The sequence below is a fragment of the Acanthopagrus latus genome, chromosome 3 (genome assembly GCF_904848185.1).
Source record: "Acanthopagrus latus isolate v.2019 chromosome 3, fAcaLat1.1, whole genome shotgun sequence".
Lineage (NCBI taxonomy): Eukaryota > Metazoa > Chordata > Actinopteri > Spariformes > Sparidae > Acanthopagrus > Acanthopagrus latus.
The window spans coordinates 17,045,072-17,064,555 of NC_051041.1; the positions used below are offsets into that span (position 1 = coordinate 17,045,072).

At 43.4% G+C, this 19,484-nt stretch overlaps 1 protein-coding gene across 5 annotated transcripts in view; it reads left to right on the forward strand.

Annotated features, from left to right (window-relative positions):
- vps50 (VPS50 EARP/GARPII complex subunit) overlaps positions 1–19,484 on the forward strand; it is a 98,951-nt gene that overhangs the window by 45,665 nt on the left and 33,802 nt on the right. For all 5 annotated transcript variants that reach the window (XM_037092796.1, XM_037092795.1, XM_037092794.1 and 2 more), the window contains exons 14-21: positions 8,819–8,910; positions 9,194–9,288; positions 9,621–9,719; positions 11,093–11,183; positions 12,573–12,758; positions 14,537–14,655; positions 16,132–16,238; positions 17,509–17,630. In XM_037092796.1, coding sequence (XP_036948691.1) covers positions 8,819–8,910; positions 9,194–9,288; positions 9,621–9,719; positions 11,093–11,183; positions 12,573–12,758; positions 14,537–14,655; positions 16,132–16,238; positions 17,509–17,630 — 911 coding nt within the window. The remainder of the gene's footprint in view (positions 1–8,818; positions 8,911–9,193; positions 9,289–9,620; positions 9,720–11,092; positions 11,184–12,572; positions 12,759–14,536; positions 14,656–16,131; positions 16,239–17,508; positions 17,631–19,484) is intronic.

Genomic DNA, 19,484 nt, shown 5'->3' on the forward strand with positions numbered 1-19,484 from the left:
TTCTGAAATAATTTGGTCCCAAACCTGTTTGATTATTTAAGAAAAGGAGCAGATGTTCAAATTCATCCTTTTTTTTTTACATTTGGTACATTTTGTGACGATAACAGTTTAGAGTGCACCGACTCTCCACTGGAAACTCAGTATAGCTGCACTTAAGTTACAGCCCATTAAGAACAGTGAGCTGACTGAACACCACATCTGTCCAAACCCAAAGCTTAAGTCTGCATCAGCAAAGAAACATCTTGCCTGTGTCGCTGCGTCTCTCCATCCTGCCTTCACTCGACCAGATGTGAAAACATCAGCCTCGGAAAGCTCAGTTGTCAAGGCGATACATACTTTGTGGTTTTAGCAGTAAGCTCCACTAGAAAGTCTTACTGGTGTTAGAAAGAGAAACCATACTGGATTTGGTCTGTAGCACTTCTCACCTCATCACTGTTTGTATCATGTATCTTGCCAAAGGCTTTGTTAGATATTAACTGCAAATACAGAACTGTCAAATGAAGTGCTACCATCCTGCTGCGTACTGAAAGATAGCTCATTTCCATTTCCCTCTCTGTAGAGAATTCATTAGGGGAATGGATGAGGACACAAGTGTGTCCCGAATGGTTGGTGACATGTTAAATCCTCAGGATCCTTCATCAGACACCATCCTCCTCGCAGGGGAAAGGACACACACCACATTCTCTTTCATTATGCCCATCTGTCATCCCACTATTTGATTGGCTGTCACCTCTGTCCTCTGTGGAAAGGTGTCCCTGACCCCGGCTTTGTCCTGCCTCTCACCTTTTTGTCTTAATCTTAATGTGTGTGTGTGTGTGTGTGGCGTGAGTCCTTCAGAGTGGTGATTTACTGCACAGGCTTAGTCTCATTTGTCGAGCGGTGTCTCGCCGTGACCCCCATCTCACTTCAGAGGTCTGGTGACACCCGATGAAGATCACCTCTCTCTCTGTCACACAGTCTCACCTCCCCCTCATCCAGTCAGCAGAAAGAGAGCATCACTTTGAATTTAAGCTTGTGACCGCTTCATACACTGAGCTGGTCAGCGTGTTGTTTCAGTCATTAATCTCGCCACTTGATGAAAAGATGTGTTGCTTCAGGAAGTGATATGGGCCAGAGTCATACACCCCTCTGACAGAGCAGATCTGCTGCTGTACTGTAGCACACACCCTGTTTGATCATCGCTGACAGGCGCAGGGGTAAATAACCACAGCCAGTTTGTGTATCTGGAACATGCTCATACAGAACACGGACATGAACCACAGAGGCTATTATTGAGCTTGTATGGAGGCTGCCTGCTCTGCTGCGATAAAGAAAAGAATCCGTTTTCAGCGGTGAGAATTGGCCTTCACACCTCATTGATGTTCAGCAGTAACACAGCATATAAAGTAACCTGCAGAGCAAGCTGTGAAATAACCCTTCTCCGAGTACATACTGCAGTTTTTCCTTTCTGATTGACCCATTTAATCTTACTTTTTATACACGCGCACCTCCTCCCCCCGCGTCTGTGCGAGCACCAATCTCATCCAGGTTTGTTCTCATTATTTTCAGTCCGCTTACATAAAACGTGTAAACTGTAATTTGATTTATTTGCAAGCCCTTCAGCACATTAAGGTAAGCATGTGAATGACAACAAAACAGAATTTGTCGATGAAGATTGATGTATTATGGAGCGATGAGATATCAAATACGGTAATATACAAACCCTTGATTTATTTTATTTGTGCAAAGTTAGTGTATAAAAGGAAATAAAGAGCTTTAATGAGTTTTTACTCCTGTTACTCTCAGACGGGTATTCTGAGGGGATGAAATGGCAGCAGCCATGTTCCTGGATATATGCTCCAAGTCGATCATCAGTGTTATCTAACTTGGACCATGTAAGACTTTATGACGTGGACTCATTGTGTTCTGCAGCTACAGGTCATCTGCAGGCTCTTTCTGCATTGTAAAATTTAGCTGAGGGAATTTAAATCTCCTTAGGATACCAGACGCACTTGCAGAGAAAAACCATCGACTCCAACTGGTTTGAATATGCTTTGGACTAAACTGTGATAGGAACGACTGTGACTGAGGAATAGGAACAGCTTAAAGACATTATATGTCACATATCTGCAATAACATGTCTAATAAAGCCTAAACCTGTGTTTTGTTGGGTTGTATACTTACATGAGACTTCAAACCTCCTAAAATCGGCTGTAACTGTTTGCTCCTGTTAAGTTTCAGTTATAACATCCTGAATGTACAAGCTGTGTTTTGGCTTTTCTGTTCCAACCCTTTACAGATTTATTCAAAGTCATGCGCATGCTGCTCTTTTATTAGTCCTGATTTGAAACCAGCAGGGGAGTAAGGCCTCTGTGTGTGTCTGTCCGGTGAGTCACTGAGGCGGCTGTTGAATACAATGCTACCAAAGGTCAGCGCTGGTTACCACCTACGGATGGCAGAGGGTGACTTCCCCTATCATTTTTCTTTTCCTCCCTCTCTGTTATACCACTTTTTGAATAACCATTATGGAGGATTTCTAAGTATTTAACCTGAGGAGGCTGTCTGCACCCGGTCCAACACTGGAGCACTGACAGCAGCTGCAGAGGATGAAGGAATTAATGACAATGTTTAAAAATGTGGTGGTAAAGAAACAAATGGTGAAAAGAAACTCAGCAGCATCATGTAAAGCATCAGTAGACACGGTACTGTTCGAGTGTTCCTAGTGGCTCAGTCGTCACAATAACTTTTTACATCCAGTCTGAACTGTTCTCTGTACATTTAGTCTGACTTGCTTTCTGAAGAAACCAGTAGTTTGTGTGTCCATCATTTAGAAAAATGAGTTTTAAGAATGTGCCTTCTAACACCAGAACACAGTGAAACAGACAGTCTCTGGTGTCTGTGCTCACTTTATCCAATCAGGACAGAGAACTCCATAAAGAAGGCGGTCCTGTCTGCTCGGGGAACGCAAACAGAACTCTGACGGCTTCTACTACCACACAGGCCAGGTGATGAAGAATGTGTAAGGAGAAGAAAGAGGCAGAGAGCTGCCATGAGAGAGAAAATAGTCGTGCAAGTGTTGTGAGGTAGTGGAGGGATGTCTCACCTGCGTCAGGGCTCCCAGGCTTCACAGGCTCATTTTTACTTGGACTTTGCTAAATGTATTCGCTCTCTCGTCCACCCGCCCCCTCAGTCTCGCCACCCTTGTGCTCATTAAATAGAACAAAGATATGTCAAGTTACCATTTCACAATGTTTCCCAAACCCTCTGTTCTTTTGTCTTTTAGCAAATGATGCAATTCTATGCACCAGTTCTGTCCCTATTAATGATTCAAATTACAACCAGCGTTATTGGGGGTTCAAGGACAGGGTTTTGAAATACACCAGTTTAAAACATTGAGTGAATTTCCCACGCGTGTTTGATTAAACCCTTCTACCATGTTATTATTGCTCATGGCTAGTAATGACTATAATATGACATAAGTGGCTGTGGAGGTATAATTGCAAAGCTGGGAAGAGTTAGGATTTAAACTGTGTAATGCAGATGATCCCAGTGAAGAGAGGAATCTGAGATAAATCACAGCGCCAAATATTTCAAACACCAAGAGAAAGTCAGAGGTGGATCATTCACTGTCGCGTCCATGTCTGAGTGTGATGGTAACAATCAGTCGGTAGGAGGAGAACAGAAACGTCCTTGACAAGGCGGGTTCAGAGATATTCTTGCTGGCCAGAACTGAAATTGGGTCTACCGTTGTGAAAGTAGGATCTCTTTGTCTGCTGTAGAATCTCTCTGGTCTGGTGCTCAAAACGACCAGTAACCTTCCTGGGCAGGAGGAGCCGCTCTCTCCCTGGGATGAGACACACCTGACCGTCTCATTACTGATGGATGAATCTGTGCAGTTGAGGTTGGCGTGAAACTGTTCGACACCAGCAGACACGTACTGCTGAGTGATTCTAGAAAACATCTTCAGCAACTTGACTTGTTGACTTGAAACAGATGATTTAATGACACAGTCAGCAGTTTTCTTTTCACTTTTAATAGAAGGCATTGTGTGAACTTATGCTAAGCTAAACTTATTGTTCAGAGGGACAGTCTGAAGCGTGGGGTTGCCCACTAATGATGTAGGAGGGAAATCCGTTGTTCCGAGCTGTTGCAGTAAATACAAGTTGACACGAGTTCCTCTTGAGAATTTTTCTGTTCTTCTGTGTATTGAGCCATCTGTCAGGATTCGTGGTAAGGCTGAGCAGATCCTCTCTGCTGCTAATTGTCTGTCTCACAGTATGATTAGCACAAACCCTGTGGGTAAAGTGCTGGACTACATGCAGACGCTTTAGAAAAGAACAGCAGAGTCGGTTCAACCTAGTGAAATGTTCTCTGCTGCAGAGGACTTTGTCTCAGAGATGATCAGCTGTGAGTGATCTAAATGTTGTAATGATGATTGATGAACCACGGCTAAAAGTGTTCCAGCAAGTTAGTACCACCCTCGCCTAACATTGCTGGACAAAGAACGGACATTTAAAAACAAAATGAACAAAAAAATCAGTGAAACAGAACCAGAGATACAGTCTTTGTTTTCTTCCTCACACTCTTTGTCCTTGTAAAAACCAGGCAGCTACATTACCCACAATGCAAGTGCCACTAGCAGCAAATGTTGCGCTAGCCCGGAAAGAAGCTGCTCCATGGTCCTGGTGGTCCCGGGGGTCCTGGGGGTCCCGGGGGTCCCGGGGGTCCTGAGGGTCCCGGTGGTACTGGGGGTCCCGGGGGTCCCGGTGGTACTGGTGGTCCCGGAGGTCCTGGTGGTCCTGGGTTTCCTGGGGGTCCTGGTGTTGCCTGTGCAGATCTCTCACTTAATGGATGAGATTATCTTTAATGTTGAGCTGGAGTCAATAAACAGTGTTCTGTCAAAGTTATTGTTGCATTCCTTTAATATTTGTTGGATCCATATAAATGGGTGTAATAGCCCTTTGAGAAAGCCGTTGAACACAGATTTGAGGTAGCAACCCATGGACACTTCTGTGTGTTCCAACTTTCACCTGTGTTGAACACAGTTGACATATAACTGCACTGTGATTGTGAGCATGCAGTAAAAGATGATTCATATGTCAAGAGCATCGTGTGCAATCCTGATTCCAAAAAGCTGGAGAGAGGAACAAAAACAATTTATCGAATGTTTTAAAGAGGCAACAAAAGACCGGAAAGTTATAAAATGCTCAAAAACCTTGTTTGGAACATTCTGCAGATAAACAGGCTCATTGGTAACAGCTGACAGAAGCATGGCTGGGTCTGAACGCAGCATCCTCGAATGGTTCAGTCATTGGCAAGTGAGGATCGGTTGAGATTTACCTCCATGATCGTATAAAGGATCCTGCTAATTGGACTCAGGTTCAGGTTGGTTCTGTTTTATTAACGTCTTACACAGCGTCACAACTTTATGGGAATCCAGGCTGACGTTCCTCCAGATATAATGACTCAAACATCTCCTTGTGTGATCCCGGGATTACCCTCCTGTATATTTGTGTCACACCTGAACGCCCCGCTGCTTCTCACAGCTTCTCTTTTTGTCCTTTTTTGTCTGCATCACCATGAAGTAATCCTGCGCAGACTCAACGCTTCCGGAGGAGCTTTGATTGATCCAGGGTCACTGATCCCCACTGAACACGAGCACAGCAGTCTTGGGTTGTGGATGTTTCTTTTCTTATTTCTTAGTTTTTTTTTTTATTTAAGGTCTCTATACATCATTTGTGTTCATGTATCATGGATCACTTACTCCTCACTCACTCACAGCGTCTTGGTTTTGGAAACTTTCACCAGCTGGTCCTGCTCGCTCTCATTTGTCTCTCTCATCTATTTATGTAATTAGATATACAGTACACAGCGTGTGGGAGTAGCACAATTTATGTTTGTACTTTTTTTAATGGGTGTGTTTTTGCTCCGTGGTGTGAGACTGTGAGAATTTTAAATATTTGACATGCAGGCTTGTGATCGAATATCATTCTATTTTTCTGAAAACGTGGCATATTTGAATAGTTTACGTGCTTTTAAACAGACAAAATATCTAATGCTCATAAAACAGACGTCTGGCCCAGCAGGTTCTGTGTACAGTGACTCTGTTTTGACTGCAGCTCGGGGACGTCTGAGACGAGCCCAGATAAATTATGTGTTTGTGTGTTTAAGACTTTTGGTCTTCAACCCTCCTGCTGCTTCAAAATAAGAAAAACACTGCCCGTGATTCATGCCCGTCTCTCTTGTTTTCTCTGACTAATGTGTCGAACCATCGTCTGGTTTGCTGGTTAATGACGGGCAGCGTGTGTGATCTCAAACACAACGACATCCACACGGATTCTGTCAGTGACACATTTATGTTTTGTGCTGAAGACTGAATCCTGGAAATTTTTGCCTCTCGAATGTCTTTCTCATCAATAGCCTGTGCTCCTGTCTGTGATTTGATGAATTCGACATAGTCGTTTGCCTGAAAATATACATTCTTTTCCAATCCTTGAAGAGAATGTCTCTTCACCCGAAGTGAAGGGGAACTGGAATAACAGATGCTGCAGCAGAAGTGAGGCATTTTGTTGCTCTGGCGTCTGTCGACACAGACTCAACCAGAGTTATTTGTTTGTTATGTATTGTGATCACGGCAGTTTATCGTGAATATTATCGAAATTGCAATAACCAAATGGCAGCAGCTGCAGTGCTTTGATGAAGGTACAGTGTGTCGCAGTATATCATTAGAAATGCTGCAGAGATTCTCCAGATGTAAGAAAACGTGCTGGTTTGATGTAGAACTCAGGATAAGTAACATTGCCATCATTTCTACATATTGTCTCAGTGGAAATGATCATGACTCACTAAGATTGTGACTCATTTAGCAAAATCTGTCAAAATAATCAATGTAAATGATTTGTTTTTAATATTTAGCCCTAACTTTGACTTGACATTCGGGGTATTAGGCAGGTAGCTGCAGTGAATGTCGTTGAGTAAAGACTGAGGTGGTCATCAGTGTGCTGCATTTGGCAGGAAGGCCTTTCTTCCTCCAGACAGAGCAGGATTCAGTTCTCTCTGCGAGCATCGAGCCTCCTGACGCTCCTGGAGACGCTCGACCTCTCGGAGGACAGTTGCCCTGCAGCCGACCCTGGCAGCTTGCCTCCTTGTAGAGCAGAGAAATTCAAAATAATTGAATTTCCTGAACTCAAACAACAAAATCAACATCACGTTATACAAGAGTCAGTGTTTTTTTCATGGAACGAGTAATTTAATTTTTATATGCGAGATGTTCTTGATGTCCTGTAGGAAAATAAACAAGGAGAAAGTATACAGATGTTATAAAGCATGTACTTAAAGCAACACTGTAACTTTAAAAGTAATTCTGGAGAATGTTAGTTAGTTATTGAGTCTAATTTCCAGATCTGAATGCCAATGCTTTGGGTTAATGCTTCAGGTCTTATGCCAACGACCCAATTTGGTATTTAAATATGATTGCTTGGCGACCTGGGCACAGGACTGGTGTACCCCGCCACCCACAGGCCTCCTGCGACCCTCCAAGAATAAATGGTTACAGATGGTGAAAGAAACTCATCTTCCTGCAGAAAGTTACATGGTGCTGCTGTTAATGAAGAAATTGTGGCACGTTTAAAAAATGATTTTTTCTCGATGTATTAAACAAAATAACAAAAGACAAACCGAGATTAAGCAGTGAGGTAATACGTGACCGAGCTGAGTCACCGTATCTTTCCTCTCTATACCTTGAAGGAATGTATTACTGGGTTGAAAGCCACCTGCTAGTTTAGTTGCAGGCTCACTGCTGCCGGCTTTCCTCGAGATTCACTTCAAACAGAGCGAGCAGCCTGAGACTGATTGAAGCAATTTTGGGCCGAGGGAAAGTATTGCAGCTGCTCTGACATTACAGCCTCTGCAGCCTCTGCAGCCTCTGTGCTGTGAGGTTTTCTATCTGTCCGGTGACAAGAAACAAATCTAACAGAGGAGAGGACGGTGAGTTGATGTTAGAGGAGGAATCGCGCTCACTTGGAGATTTTGGTTTCATCTCTGGCTGCCTGACCGTGAACAGGACAGTAATACCTTTTTAAGTGGCTTCCAGTGTTGTCTTGTGTTCCCGGTCGCTGTCAGTCTTGGACCTGCACTCCTGTCAGACGCTGGCTGAGCAGAAAGTCTCAGAGAGTCTCCGGCTGCACACGGTCAGATCAACAGCGCTGGTCTCTGACTCGTCCGAGTGTTTTAAATCTGCATGTCAGTTATACCACAACTCCCTGTTCGTATTAAAGTACACCTGAGGAATCACACGTTACATTGTCAAACAGATATTTTTCATTTTCTCCCTCATCAAACATAATAATGGTCTATTTTGACCTCAGAACATATGTGGATCCAGTGGGCTCATGCATCAGTGTATTGATTTATATCCATTGAAATGGGTACTTGAATAATTTCTTTACTGCTGAAATCTAACTGTCAAACAATAGAGGAATTAAATGGATGATTTCATCAGGTCTTGTTTACTGCCTGACTGATCTGGATGTTTGGGGCTGATTGGGGGTTGGAATCTCTCGGAACCTCATGATTCGATTCTGATTCAGAAGTCAACGATTCGATTCTAAACTGATTATTGATGCATCTCAGTGCAACAGTTTTTTTGTGTACATTTCCATGCATGATTTAAAAAATATATAATGATAATTTTAATTTGCTAATCACTTCCTGCTTTTGTGATGATCATTTTATTAAAGAAAAGGATTTTCTTTGTCACAAATAGATTTGACTTTCTATGTTACAGAGGATGAGCATATCTCATACTAACACATGGCTTTTAATCCGTCTGTGTCTCTAGATGAAGCAGCAGCTGCTGAGTCTGACGAGTCGGTGGTGGACCGCAGCTACGTGAAAAAGAAGCTTGAGCACGGACTGACGCGGATCTGGCAGGTCAGAGAGAGTTCTGTGTGTCTGTCTGTGGTCCGTCTGAGCCAGAGATGTTCCTATCATGTAACTGTCCTGCTGTTTAAACGTAAGCTTAAAGTCAGAACACAGTCAAACCTGAGCACAGTGTAATCTATAAATCGACCAGTCAGCTAATCACTGGCTTCTCCAGTCCGAGCATGTCTCTTCCGCCTCTGCCAGTTTTTCTTTTTTTAGTTTCCTGTTTAACAGTTGCTCAGTCACAATTTCTCCTCCTGAATCCTCGTCTACTTCACCGTTCTCTCTTCAGGATGTCCAGTTGAAAGTGAAGGCCTACATCCTGGGCACCGACATGTCTAACTTCAAGTACGATGATTTCATAGTGGTGCTGGATGTCATCAGCAGGTACGCAGCAGGACCCAGCTCACCCTCATCCCGTCAATTAGTCTTCATCATCTCTTTCCTTCTTGTCTTTTCTTTGCTCTCATGTTCAGGTGGAGCTACCACACACACACACACACACACACACACACACACACACACACACACACACACACTGATTTTGTTTTCGGTACATGCAGTTTTTATATATTTGCTGTTAAATATTGATATTTATTTATGTTTATTTTTCCATGTTGTGCAGCAAATGCCACGACACATTCTTTGTACAGTTGTGTAACTGGCTGATGACAGTAGTTCTGATTCAGCGTGTCTCTGTCATGATGCTGTTCTTCCAGGTTAATGCAGGTGGGCGAGGAGTTCTGTGGCAGTAAGTCGGAGGTCCTGCAGGAGTCCATCAAACGCCAGAGTGTCAACTACTTTAAAAACTATCACAGGTAAAATGTTTCTGTTGCCTCCTGGATCATTACCCAGGTCATGTGACCATTACATGTCACTACTGTTCACTCACTGGGCTGACAGGTAGGAGACATGGATCTGACATGTGCTAGTGAAGCTGAGTCCTGGACAGCAGGTTGTCATCACTTGATGTTCACTTTAGCACACAGTCACAACCAGCGGCTGTCTTGATTGTTCCCTGATCACAGTGTAACCCTCTTTGAGAAGACATGTAATTATGCTGTAACCCTCAGTGAACTGGGAGCACATTCCTTCTTGATTACATAACCCCCTGCCAAGCACATGAATATGTATTCATGTGCTTTCACACAGACACATCATCTGAGGTATTTTGCACTTGATCACTGTTGTGATTGCCTGTCAAAAATCTTTGATAAGGTTCTTAAATATCCCAGTTCTGACAGGCTTTGTGCCTGTGACACAAAGTGGCAAAGGAGGGGGACACAGAGGCATGATGGGATTCATACTGAGATTAAAGGTGATCTCTGTGAGATTGATATCAGAAGTGAAAGAGAGGGGAGGAGGTGACAGACGAGGAGGGGAGGAGGGGGCACACACTTACACATCCACACTGTTGGCCAGGAGGCTTCCAGCCTGCATTATCTTTACATTACGTTTGATTCATTTCCTGCCCGGGTGTCACTCCCAGAGAGATTACCCATCAGTGAACTTTGTCTGTCATCTGCCAGCAGTTACACACTCAGTCATCACAGTGGGTGTATTGTTGGCCTGCGGGTGTGAAGGACATAATGACATTGTCAGGGTTCAGATATGATAAATATCTAAGAGCTGTGCCAGCAGTGCTCATTGTCTCTGAGTGATTGAAATGTTTTCAAAGTTTTAATGTCCCTTTGATTGTTGATGCACCACAGTGGAGCAACATAACTCCAGAGAACGGATGCAGAATGGACTGTGAATAAAGTTCAGTGAGCCTAATGTACAACAGTGAAGTCGGTCTTCCTGTCTGCACCTCAGGACTGCTCTGTCTCTCAGCGTTGTTTCACATTCTGTCACTCCTCATTTTTCAAGCACCTTTTAAGACAAGTAGGAAGAAGAAGCACAGCGCTTGACGTCAACACATCCCGGACGTTTCACACAGAAAGGCCCAGTTTGTGACCAGGGTGGCTGTCTGGAGCTGTGATCCATCTCACGCTCACACCACACACACACTTCTTCCTTTTCGCTGCGCATCAGTGACCTTTGCAGCTCATTTCATCAGGGCTCTCAGAACACAGGAGATGCTGAATATATGAAATGGCACCGGGTCAGGAATGGACTGATGTTCTTGGTTCTAACTCTTTGCTCTTCTCCGTCATCCCCCATTCCCTTTCATCTCTTCTCAACCTCTCAGGGCCCGACTGGAAGAGCTGAGGATGTTTCTGGAAAACGAGACATGGGAGCTGTGCCCGGTTAAGTCTAACTTTAACATCGCCCAGCTCCATGTGAGTAAGAGCCATATCACTGAGGCGAGAGACTGAAGCACCCAGCATTCATTTATTCTACACTGTCACTCATCACCCACCCCCGCCACTTTGAAATTTGCATAAGGATATGAAGCGCAGGCAATCCTGATCAATGATTTGTGTGTGTGTGTGTGTGTGTGTGTGTGTGTCTGTGTGCAAGCCTGCATATCAACATAGGAGGAGGGAAGCTCAAAGAAAGTTATATAACACAGAAGAAGATAAAACGGCTCTTTTCCCGTGTGGCGTGTATGTTTGAGGATTGTATTTCACACACGGATGAGCAGCAGTTAAAAATAAAACCCTGAACATTACAACCTAAAATAGATAATATACAGCACATCCAAGCCAAATTATTGTAGGTATCCCTTGGATATGCACTTCAACAGCTCAGAAGAAGATCAATGTGCTCACCACATGTTCATGCTCAGTTCACCTAGATGCAGAAATGATAAATGGAAAGAAAGAGATGTCAGAAAGATAAATGGAGAAAAGACAAACACGTCTTGTTTTTCCCTTCATGCTTGGAAACATTTTGCAGCAAACACACACACACCAGAGACTCTCCATGATAAAACCTGCCGCCATCAGAGGGTTGTAGGTCTGCATTACTCGATGGTAAATAGGCGCTGCACACAAAGGCCTGGCTGATAGAAAAACAACACAGTAAAGCTTACTCAGATATCCAGCTGAGACATCGCTTATTTGGGTCTTTAACCCATTAGATCCCACTGGGCACTGAAACAGTGCAGGATCTTAACATGCTGGTGCTACTGTGAGACACGCTGTGCATAGATACGCAGTACATGTGTCAATAGATTGGACGCATCTTTTCATTTGCTGTCTTCAGTTTAAAAAGAAATGGCCTCACTTGAAAATGACATTTACCGAGTAGAAACATAGAACTGAAATGGGTTAAAATGTGCTGATATCAGAGCAACACAGTTCTTACAGCTTTGATAGTGTAATTAAGTTGTTATGTTCTGAATCGTTAGTCGTGTCCACATGTTGACTGCTGAGTCTGTCTCCTGTCAGCCTCGCTGTCTGTCAGTGTCTCCAGCGATCCATCTCAAGTGTTTTCAGTTAATGAACATTTTCCAATAAATGATACAGTATGCAGGGTGGTTTACTACAGCGTCATATAGACAGCCTCATGGACTGCTCGTTGTTGAAGGTCACCGACATGAAAGGGAACAAACAGAAAAATTATGCAACACCAAGCAGTTGGCATTGCAGCAGACAGTTTGCTTGTTCGTTGCCTTTTAGCCAAAAATCAAAAAATGTTTTCTGCCTCATTCACGATCGAACGATAATTTGCAAGTGCAGCCAATAATAATTTGCAACGTTTTTTCCCCATCTTCTCCGATCCAGGAGTTCAAGTTCATGGGTCAGTGTCGTTCTCCGTCCGTCTCCCCGAGCCGTCAGGCGGCGTCCTCCACCGGCCCGGCTCCAGAGCAGCTGTCTCTGTTCCAGCAGTACCTTCAGGAGGGAAACCCCTTTGAGATGCCCGCCGAGCACAGAGAGGAGGAGACGGAGGATGTGCTGGCGTCTAACGGGGTAGGAGACAAAAAACAGTTTCTACTGGTGTTAGTGTGAGATGTGCAGGTGTGTGTTACACAGTCACTCAGACAGCTGCAGAAACAAGCACAGAGGGATTCATGCTGATTTACTGGTGTTCATCACCTACAGTGTAATGTCATGTGGACTGTGTACACATCACGTCATCATACACAAGTACTTCTAGTGAACACGGCCACATGTTACCTGTTGTCAATCGTGCATTATCAAACTAATAACAAATGTAGCCTGTGTGTAGATCACACAACAGGGTGAATATTAACTTAAGAGGACAGCTGTGTGTGATACACAGCATCATATTCATGTAGTCATTTTTCTCAGTATGCTGTTTCTGTGAGTATTTATAACCATCGCTCCAGTGTTGTAAGATTTTTTTTATTTCTTAGAGGCACATTTTCTGCTCTGTTACGAGTCAAATATAAAAGGCAGCAGCTGACCTTAAAAGAAACGTTTACTGCCGTTTGCTTTTCCATCCAGTCTGTGTCGTCCAGTAAAACAGCTCAGCCTGCCACTTTAGCACCATATATAATTGACAGAGGGGAGAATTGGCTATTCTCCATCTCTGAGAGCTGGTTTCACTGCACATTAATCAGTATACTTGGTGCAACTTCATCTTCAGACCAAGAAGAGACGAGGCGAGCTGGATTTTGGGAGGCAGTGTAAGCCTCTTGTCTTGTCCACCTGAAAAATAGCACTTATGCTTGCCTGACAAAATCTGTATGTGAAAACATGATGGGCACTGTGGGAACCGTGATACTGAACAACACACCAACAGTGGATCGTGTCTCGAGGAGGATTAGAAACGTCCCGGTCAGGACCAGGGTCCTCTTGGTCCTGTTTTGCCTCGTTAACAGGAAACTGTTGCACCAACTACTCCAACTTCACGTCTTGAGTCGAGGGTCGAAATGAAATAACTTCTGTATAATAAATACTTGTAAGTCTCTGACATATTGTCACACCACAGATAAAAGACAGATGAAAACCAACACAGCTTCTGCAGGGTTCATCAGGCTACAGTCTGGATGCAGTGATCCACTCAGTATTGTGTTATATTGTGGGTGCTGTACTCATGTGCTCCTCCTCCGACTATGAAAAGTCCCAAATCTGTTTTTCCGTCAAGGTTTATTTAGGTTTAACAGTATTTCTCTTCAAGAACAGAGAAGAGATAACAAAGGAGGCTCAACACACCGCTCTCTCTTCTCTTCTGTCAGTTTACTTTCCTTTCAGGCTCAACATGAAACGCAATATTGCATCTAACATATCTAACCTATTAGGCATGCAGGAGCCCGAGCCTGGGTCGCTCTTAAGCTTGTAATCCTCTCTATATGGCTGCTGTGTTGCCTGAGCTTGAAGTTAAGGACAAAGACAATATTGTCTTCCAGAGGAGCTTTAACCAAACTCTGATTTTCCTCCTGAAGCGAGTGGCTTCGTGGTTAATGTGCCCACTGGTGCTGGAAGACTTTCTTTTCAATAAATGTCAGAGGATTCAATCACAGCTCTCCAACAAAAAATGTGTTTTTCCGGTTTGTACTTCCTGTTATTTTAAAACCTTCATGGATTTTTCAGTGAAACTTGTTATCTGATCAACAACAGGTACACGGTTTCCCCACAGCATCAACTTCCCACTCTTGTCCTCCAGAACTGTGGAGATTTTGACTCAGTTTTATCACTTTTACTTGACCCATCTGTGCTGTATCAGTCACTGGCTTCTCTGTCCTGTGACTTCGGCCTGATGTTTCTCTCGCCCGTTTCTGCAGTACGAGTCAGACGAGCTGGAGAAGAGCGTGTATCAAGACTACGACAGCGACAGCGACGTCCCCGAGGAGCTCAAGCAGGACTTTGTTGACGAGCAGACGGGCGACGTTCCCCTCAAGAGGTCAGTACGAGTCCAGTCGTTTTACAACATGCAGAAGACACACGGCTGCGTAGTTTGTCCAAGTGTCCCTGATCACTGCACCTTCACTCTTTTATAAAAACACAACATGAAAAGACACAGAAGAGACGCAGCTCATGTAAACAGACACAACATAATGTGATCTGCCCACATTTTTATTGTTTCATTCAGCTTTGATCATTTAACTCACCTCTGGCTCACCTCCTGAAGCTCGTACAGGCGTTTTGTCTATCAATGAAAAATTCTCTTTCTTCTCGCCTCCGCCTACATAATGGCTCACTAATGAAGGTTAGCTGCAGTTTAATAAAGGCGATGCTCCTCTGCACCGCGTGTAAAAGGATTCATTTCAACTGAAACAGAAATTGTAATACAGTTGGGGAAAGCGTTGTATTTTTAGTTAGAATTAAATCCAATAATTGATACTAACATTAACATGTTGTAGCTGTAATTTGGTTTTAAGGTTTTTTATGATTATGTTTTTACCATTTTAATCATTTTTTCAATCTTTTGTTACAGGCCTGAGCTTGGCAGATTAATGAACAGATACAGAGTAAATCAACAAAAGGACAAAAGTGAAAATGAATAAATAAACCAACTAACATTTGTCAAAGAAATATGTGGTTTACACATTTTTCTTGAAACACCACTGAGACATGAGAATCATCCAGATGAATGACACGAGGCCTCTGGAACCTTCTGTTTCATTGTGCCGCTGCCTTTCTGAATCAGGTCACTCAGTTCATTAAGTGACTTATCAGCAGTTAAATGCTCTGTTAGAGACATTGTGCATTACAAATAAACTATAAACATGAATGCATTTGATGCAGCGTGATAGATTTTTGAATTTTCTAACCCTCCTTGTTCAGTTTTGTGGTTTTTTTTTTCCAGGATTGTGTGTGTGCTTGTATCACTGCATGTGAAAACAACACAAACAGTAATGTTACTGTTTCATTACAGAGGTGCTGTTAAATAATCACTTCCTGTCATCGTGTCTTATCACTGGTACTATGATCATCGGTCTGACAAACGTGAAGCTTTTGTTCTTACTCTCACGTTCACCTTCCTGCTCGCCATGTGTATTAACCTGACATTAGCCTATAGTCCCTTAAATGCTAATTTCCCATTCTTATAAGCAGCTATCACTCATGGATAATTGCTGAATGGGTCTCATGGTCACATCCAGGAATCAGGAAGGCCCGTGTAATGATTGCTGGCTAATATGGCTCGACGATCAGAGTCAGGCGGTCTGGCGCTCCAGGATCACCAGTTCAGAGACATCACCACCTGGGTCCTTCTCTGTCTCCTGCATTGTGTAATGGGTTCTGATTGATCAATTACAAGCCTCTGACCCGCACTAAGGTTCTGAACCTGGCGAATCGTTGCTGAGGATTAGTGATGTTAACATATATTACTGAGTCGCTTCGTCTCTCATGGCTCTGCCCCACTTTCTCTCCCCAGCGTGTCCCGTGAGACCATAAGAAGCAAGAAAAAGTCTGACTACAACTTAAATAAGACCAACGCACCAATCCTCACCAACACCACCCTCAACGTCATCCGGCTTGTCGGTGAGTCCTGCACACCTCCATCACTAAGCTCTCCTTGGGTGGCGGCCTCAGCGGGGAGGCTCTTTAGCCTGCTAAGAATACAATTTATGCACACATGAAGCAAGCAGGTCGTCACGATCAGCACAGGTGTCCGCAGCTACCTGTGTGACTGAGCCACACTCATGACGATTAGCCTCTCGCCCTGAGCTCTGACCTTTCGCTTCCCGAGAGGTGCTTACACGTCTCTTTGACGTGTCTATGAAAGTGTCGTGGCCCTTCCCTCGCACGCCGTGTCCTTTGGCGATGTGGCTCTTATGATGTGATTTTCATGTGTGAAAAGTAATTAGACGAGTAATCTCTCCTGTGTGGGTTGTATGGCTGAATAAATCTAATGCATACGTCAGGCTAATATAGATCTGTTACTGTTCTTAAGATTTCAAACAATACAGGAGAAACTTGGTCCCGCCAGTTTTTAGTCATTCTTTAAAATGTTCCTGCTCAAACAGGATGACGTCGGAGCCTTGGTCTTTTTCTTCACACCATTGGTAATATAGATTTAAAGCCATGTGGCAAAACTGTGTGAAAAGCCAGAAGTTTGATTCCAAGCAATCACTTCTAATTCACTCTCTGCAGCCCTTTGATGAAATTAGATTGCTCCCCAAGTTCACGGTGCAGAATTCAAGCGAAGGGGCGTGAAAAATGAGAGTGTGAGAGAAATAGTGCTGTCTCAGTGGCAAAGCCAGCTAGATTGAGTTTATTTCTCCTTTTCTTGCCTCCATTCATCAGTTCTGAGTCAATGATAACCTTATTACAGCCCTGTACTCTCTCCTCATTGCTTTTATTACCTTGCTGCTGAATTAAATCCTTGCCCTCAAGTGTATGCAAATGCAATGTGTTCCTGCAAAAGTTCTTCCCTAAAGCATGTGGTTCCGCCGCGATGACCCAACTGTAGTTTAACTCTTTTAATCTCCGAGCAGATGTACTTAAGAACAGATGTGATGTGATTAAAAAGGGGAGAAGAATCTCTTTTCCTCATCTCCCTATCTGTGTCGCAGAAATACTTCAGACAGGACCGGATTCCCTCGTCTCTCAAACACTGACTGTCTGTCTTTACATCATATTACGATTATTAATATTGTATCAATGTAGCTGCCAACACTTTATATCAGGGTTCACATATTAACCATTAATTGTTGTTTATTAGAATGCACATATTTGCTCTTTATTGCTCATTCTAAAACACTTCATTGTGCCGTATTTCATACTAACAGCTCTCAACCTCTCCACACAGGGAAGTACATGCAGATGATGAACATTTTGAAGCCCATCGCCTTCGACGTCATCCACTGTGTGTCGCAGCTCTTCGACTACTACCTGTACGCCGTCTACACCTTCTTTGGACGCAATGACATGGTACAGTATTTTAGAATCGCTACGCTTCCGTTTGATATTGTGCTGTCGTGCCGTGGTACATGGCTGCTGTCCAAAAGCATATCGTCAATTCTAGCATTACTTTTTGTTGTTTAATAGGATCCTCATTAGTCTTTAATCCTCCTAAATAAAAGAAATACACATCAAAATCACGCTGGATCAGAAGGCGGGGTTAGTGTAAGTTACGCCAAATTTAGAGATTGTAAAACAAATAACTTTACAGACAAATTCACTCGATGTGACCGAATCAGTTTCTGCTGTTTCTGTTGCAGCTGTTCAAATGTTATTGACAGTTTTTACATTCATGACTGGCTGCACTGTCATCAAACTGTAAAACCAACAGAACTCTTAACTGTGAATCAGGGCATAAATACATCAGTGTCAGGTTATTTCACACACACCTGTAAAATACAAATTATTATTAATCATTTCTTTATTATTAAGTTGCAACTCAAGTTTATAAACCTGAACAGTTGCTTGATAAATGTGAACCAAGGTGACAGAATTGTTACTGGAAACAGGACACGGACACATCCTGAAGTGTCCTCAGACGTTAAGATACTGCTTCCTGCAGGCTGACACAGGAAACCTCCAGGTTTAAGGATCCAGCTCTCTTTCTGCCTGCCTGTTCGTTATGGATCATATCTGTGCTGTCCTTTTTTAAGTAAAGCCATAAACTAAAAAATGCCATAAACAAAACAGAAATAAAAGTCACAGTGTGTTTACTTACTAAAAATAAAGAAGTGAGTCAGCCGTACCCCACAAGTCATCTTCAGCTTCGTCCTTGTTTTAGTTATTTTCATTGCTGTGCTGCAGTTACATAATATTTTACTTCTGGTGCTTTCAAACTGCCTGCGTTTATTTCTGACTCCGGAGTTCTGAATTATTTATGTTTATTAGATGATATACAGTGAGACGGGGAATCACCGCTGCCTCCATCTTTCCTCATTGCTGTCTGCCTCAGTAAAGATTTCAGCTGAACGATAGGTTACAGTGAGCGAGCCCAGTCGCCCCCACTCCACCTGAAGACTATCATGTCATTTATACTGCGCCTCGCCCAGGGAGGAAAAAACAGCATTTGTGTCAGCATCGCCCTCAGGGAAGTGGTAATGATGGCAGCAGAATGACTTCTGTCCCATCAAGGTGGAAGAGATAGAGAGGTTGAATGCTCTGTGTGTGTGTGTGTGTGTGTGTGTGTGTGTGTGTGTGTGTGTGTGTGTGTGTGTGTGTGTGTGTGTGTGTGTGTGTGTGTCATGGGGAGATGTGAGAAGGTGACACTCTGATGCGCTGACAACTTGTCAAGTGTTCACTTTCTCCTCTCAGTCTTCCAGGTGGGTCCATGTACAGTATGAGAGAGTTTCTGTCACATTATTCATGTTGCTCTACATCACACGTCGACTGTGTGTCATCTTTCTCAGTCAAGCCTGCTCTTAATCCCTCTTTTTGCTCATCTTTTGTGCCGTACAGTTTCCCTCATCTGACTGCTCTGTTCATGCAGCGCTGCAGGTCTCTCATCCCTCCTGCTTCCTCCTCTCATTACTCCCCTGCCACTCTTTGTCTGTCCGTCTGCGTCGCTGTTAAACTCTCACTCTCTCTTTTTTCCACCAGTCCTCATTAAGTCTACTTTCATGAACCCGCCCGTTTCATGGAACAGTCTCGCTCAAAGAGGCACCTACAGAAAAAAAAAATGCTAATGTCCCCATGAATCTTTAAATAGCTGATGGTAATTGCTATGCACATATGCTGGTATTCTGACCTGGGATCTGCTCTCTTTACACCGCTGGAATCAAGATAGAGCTGCAACTTATACGCTTGAACAGTAATGGGTGACATTAA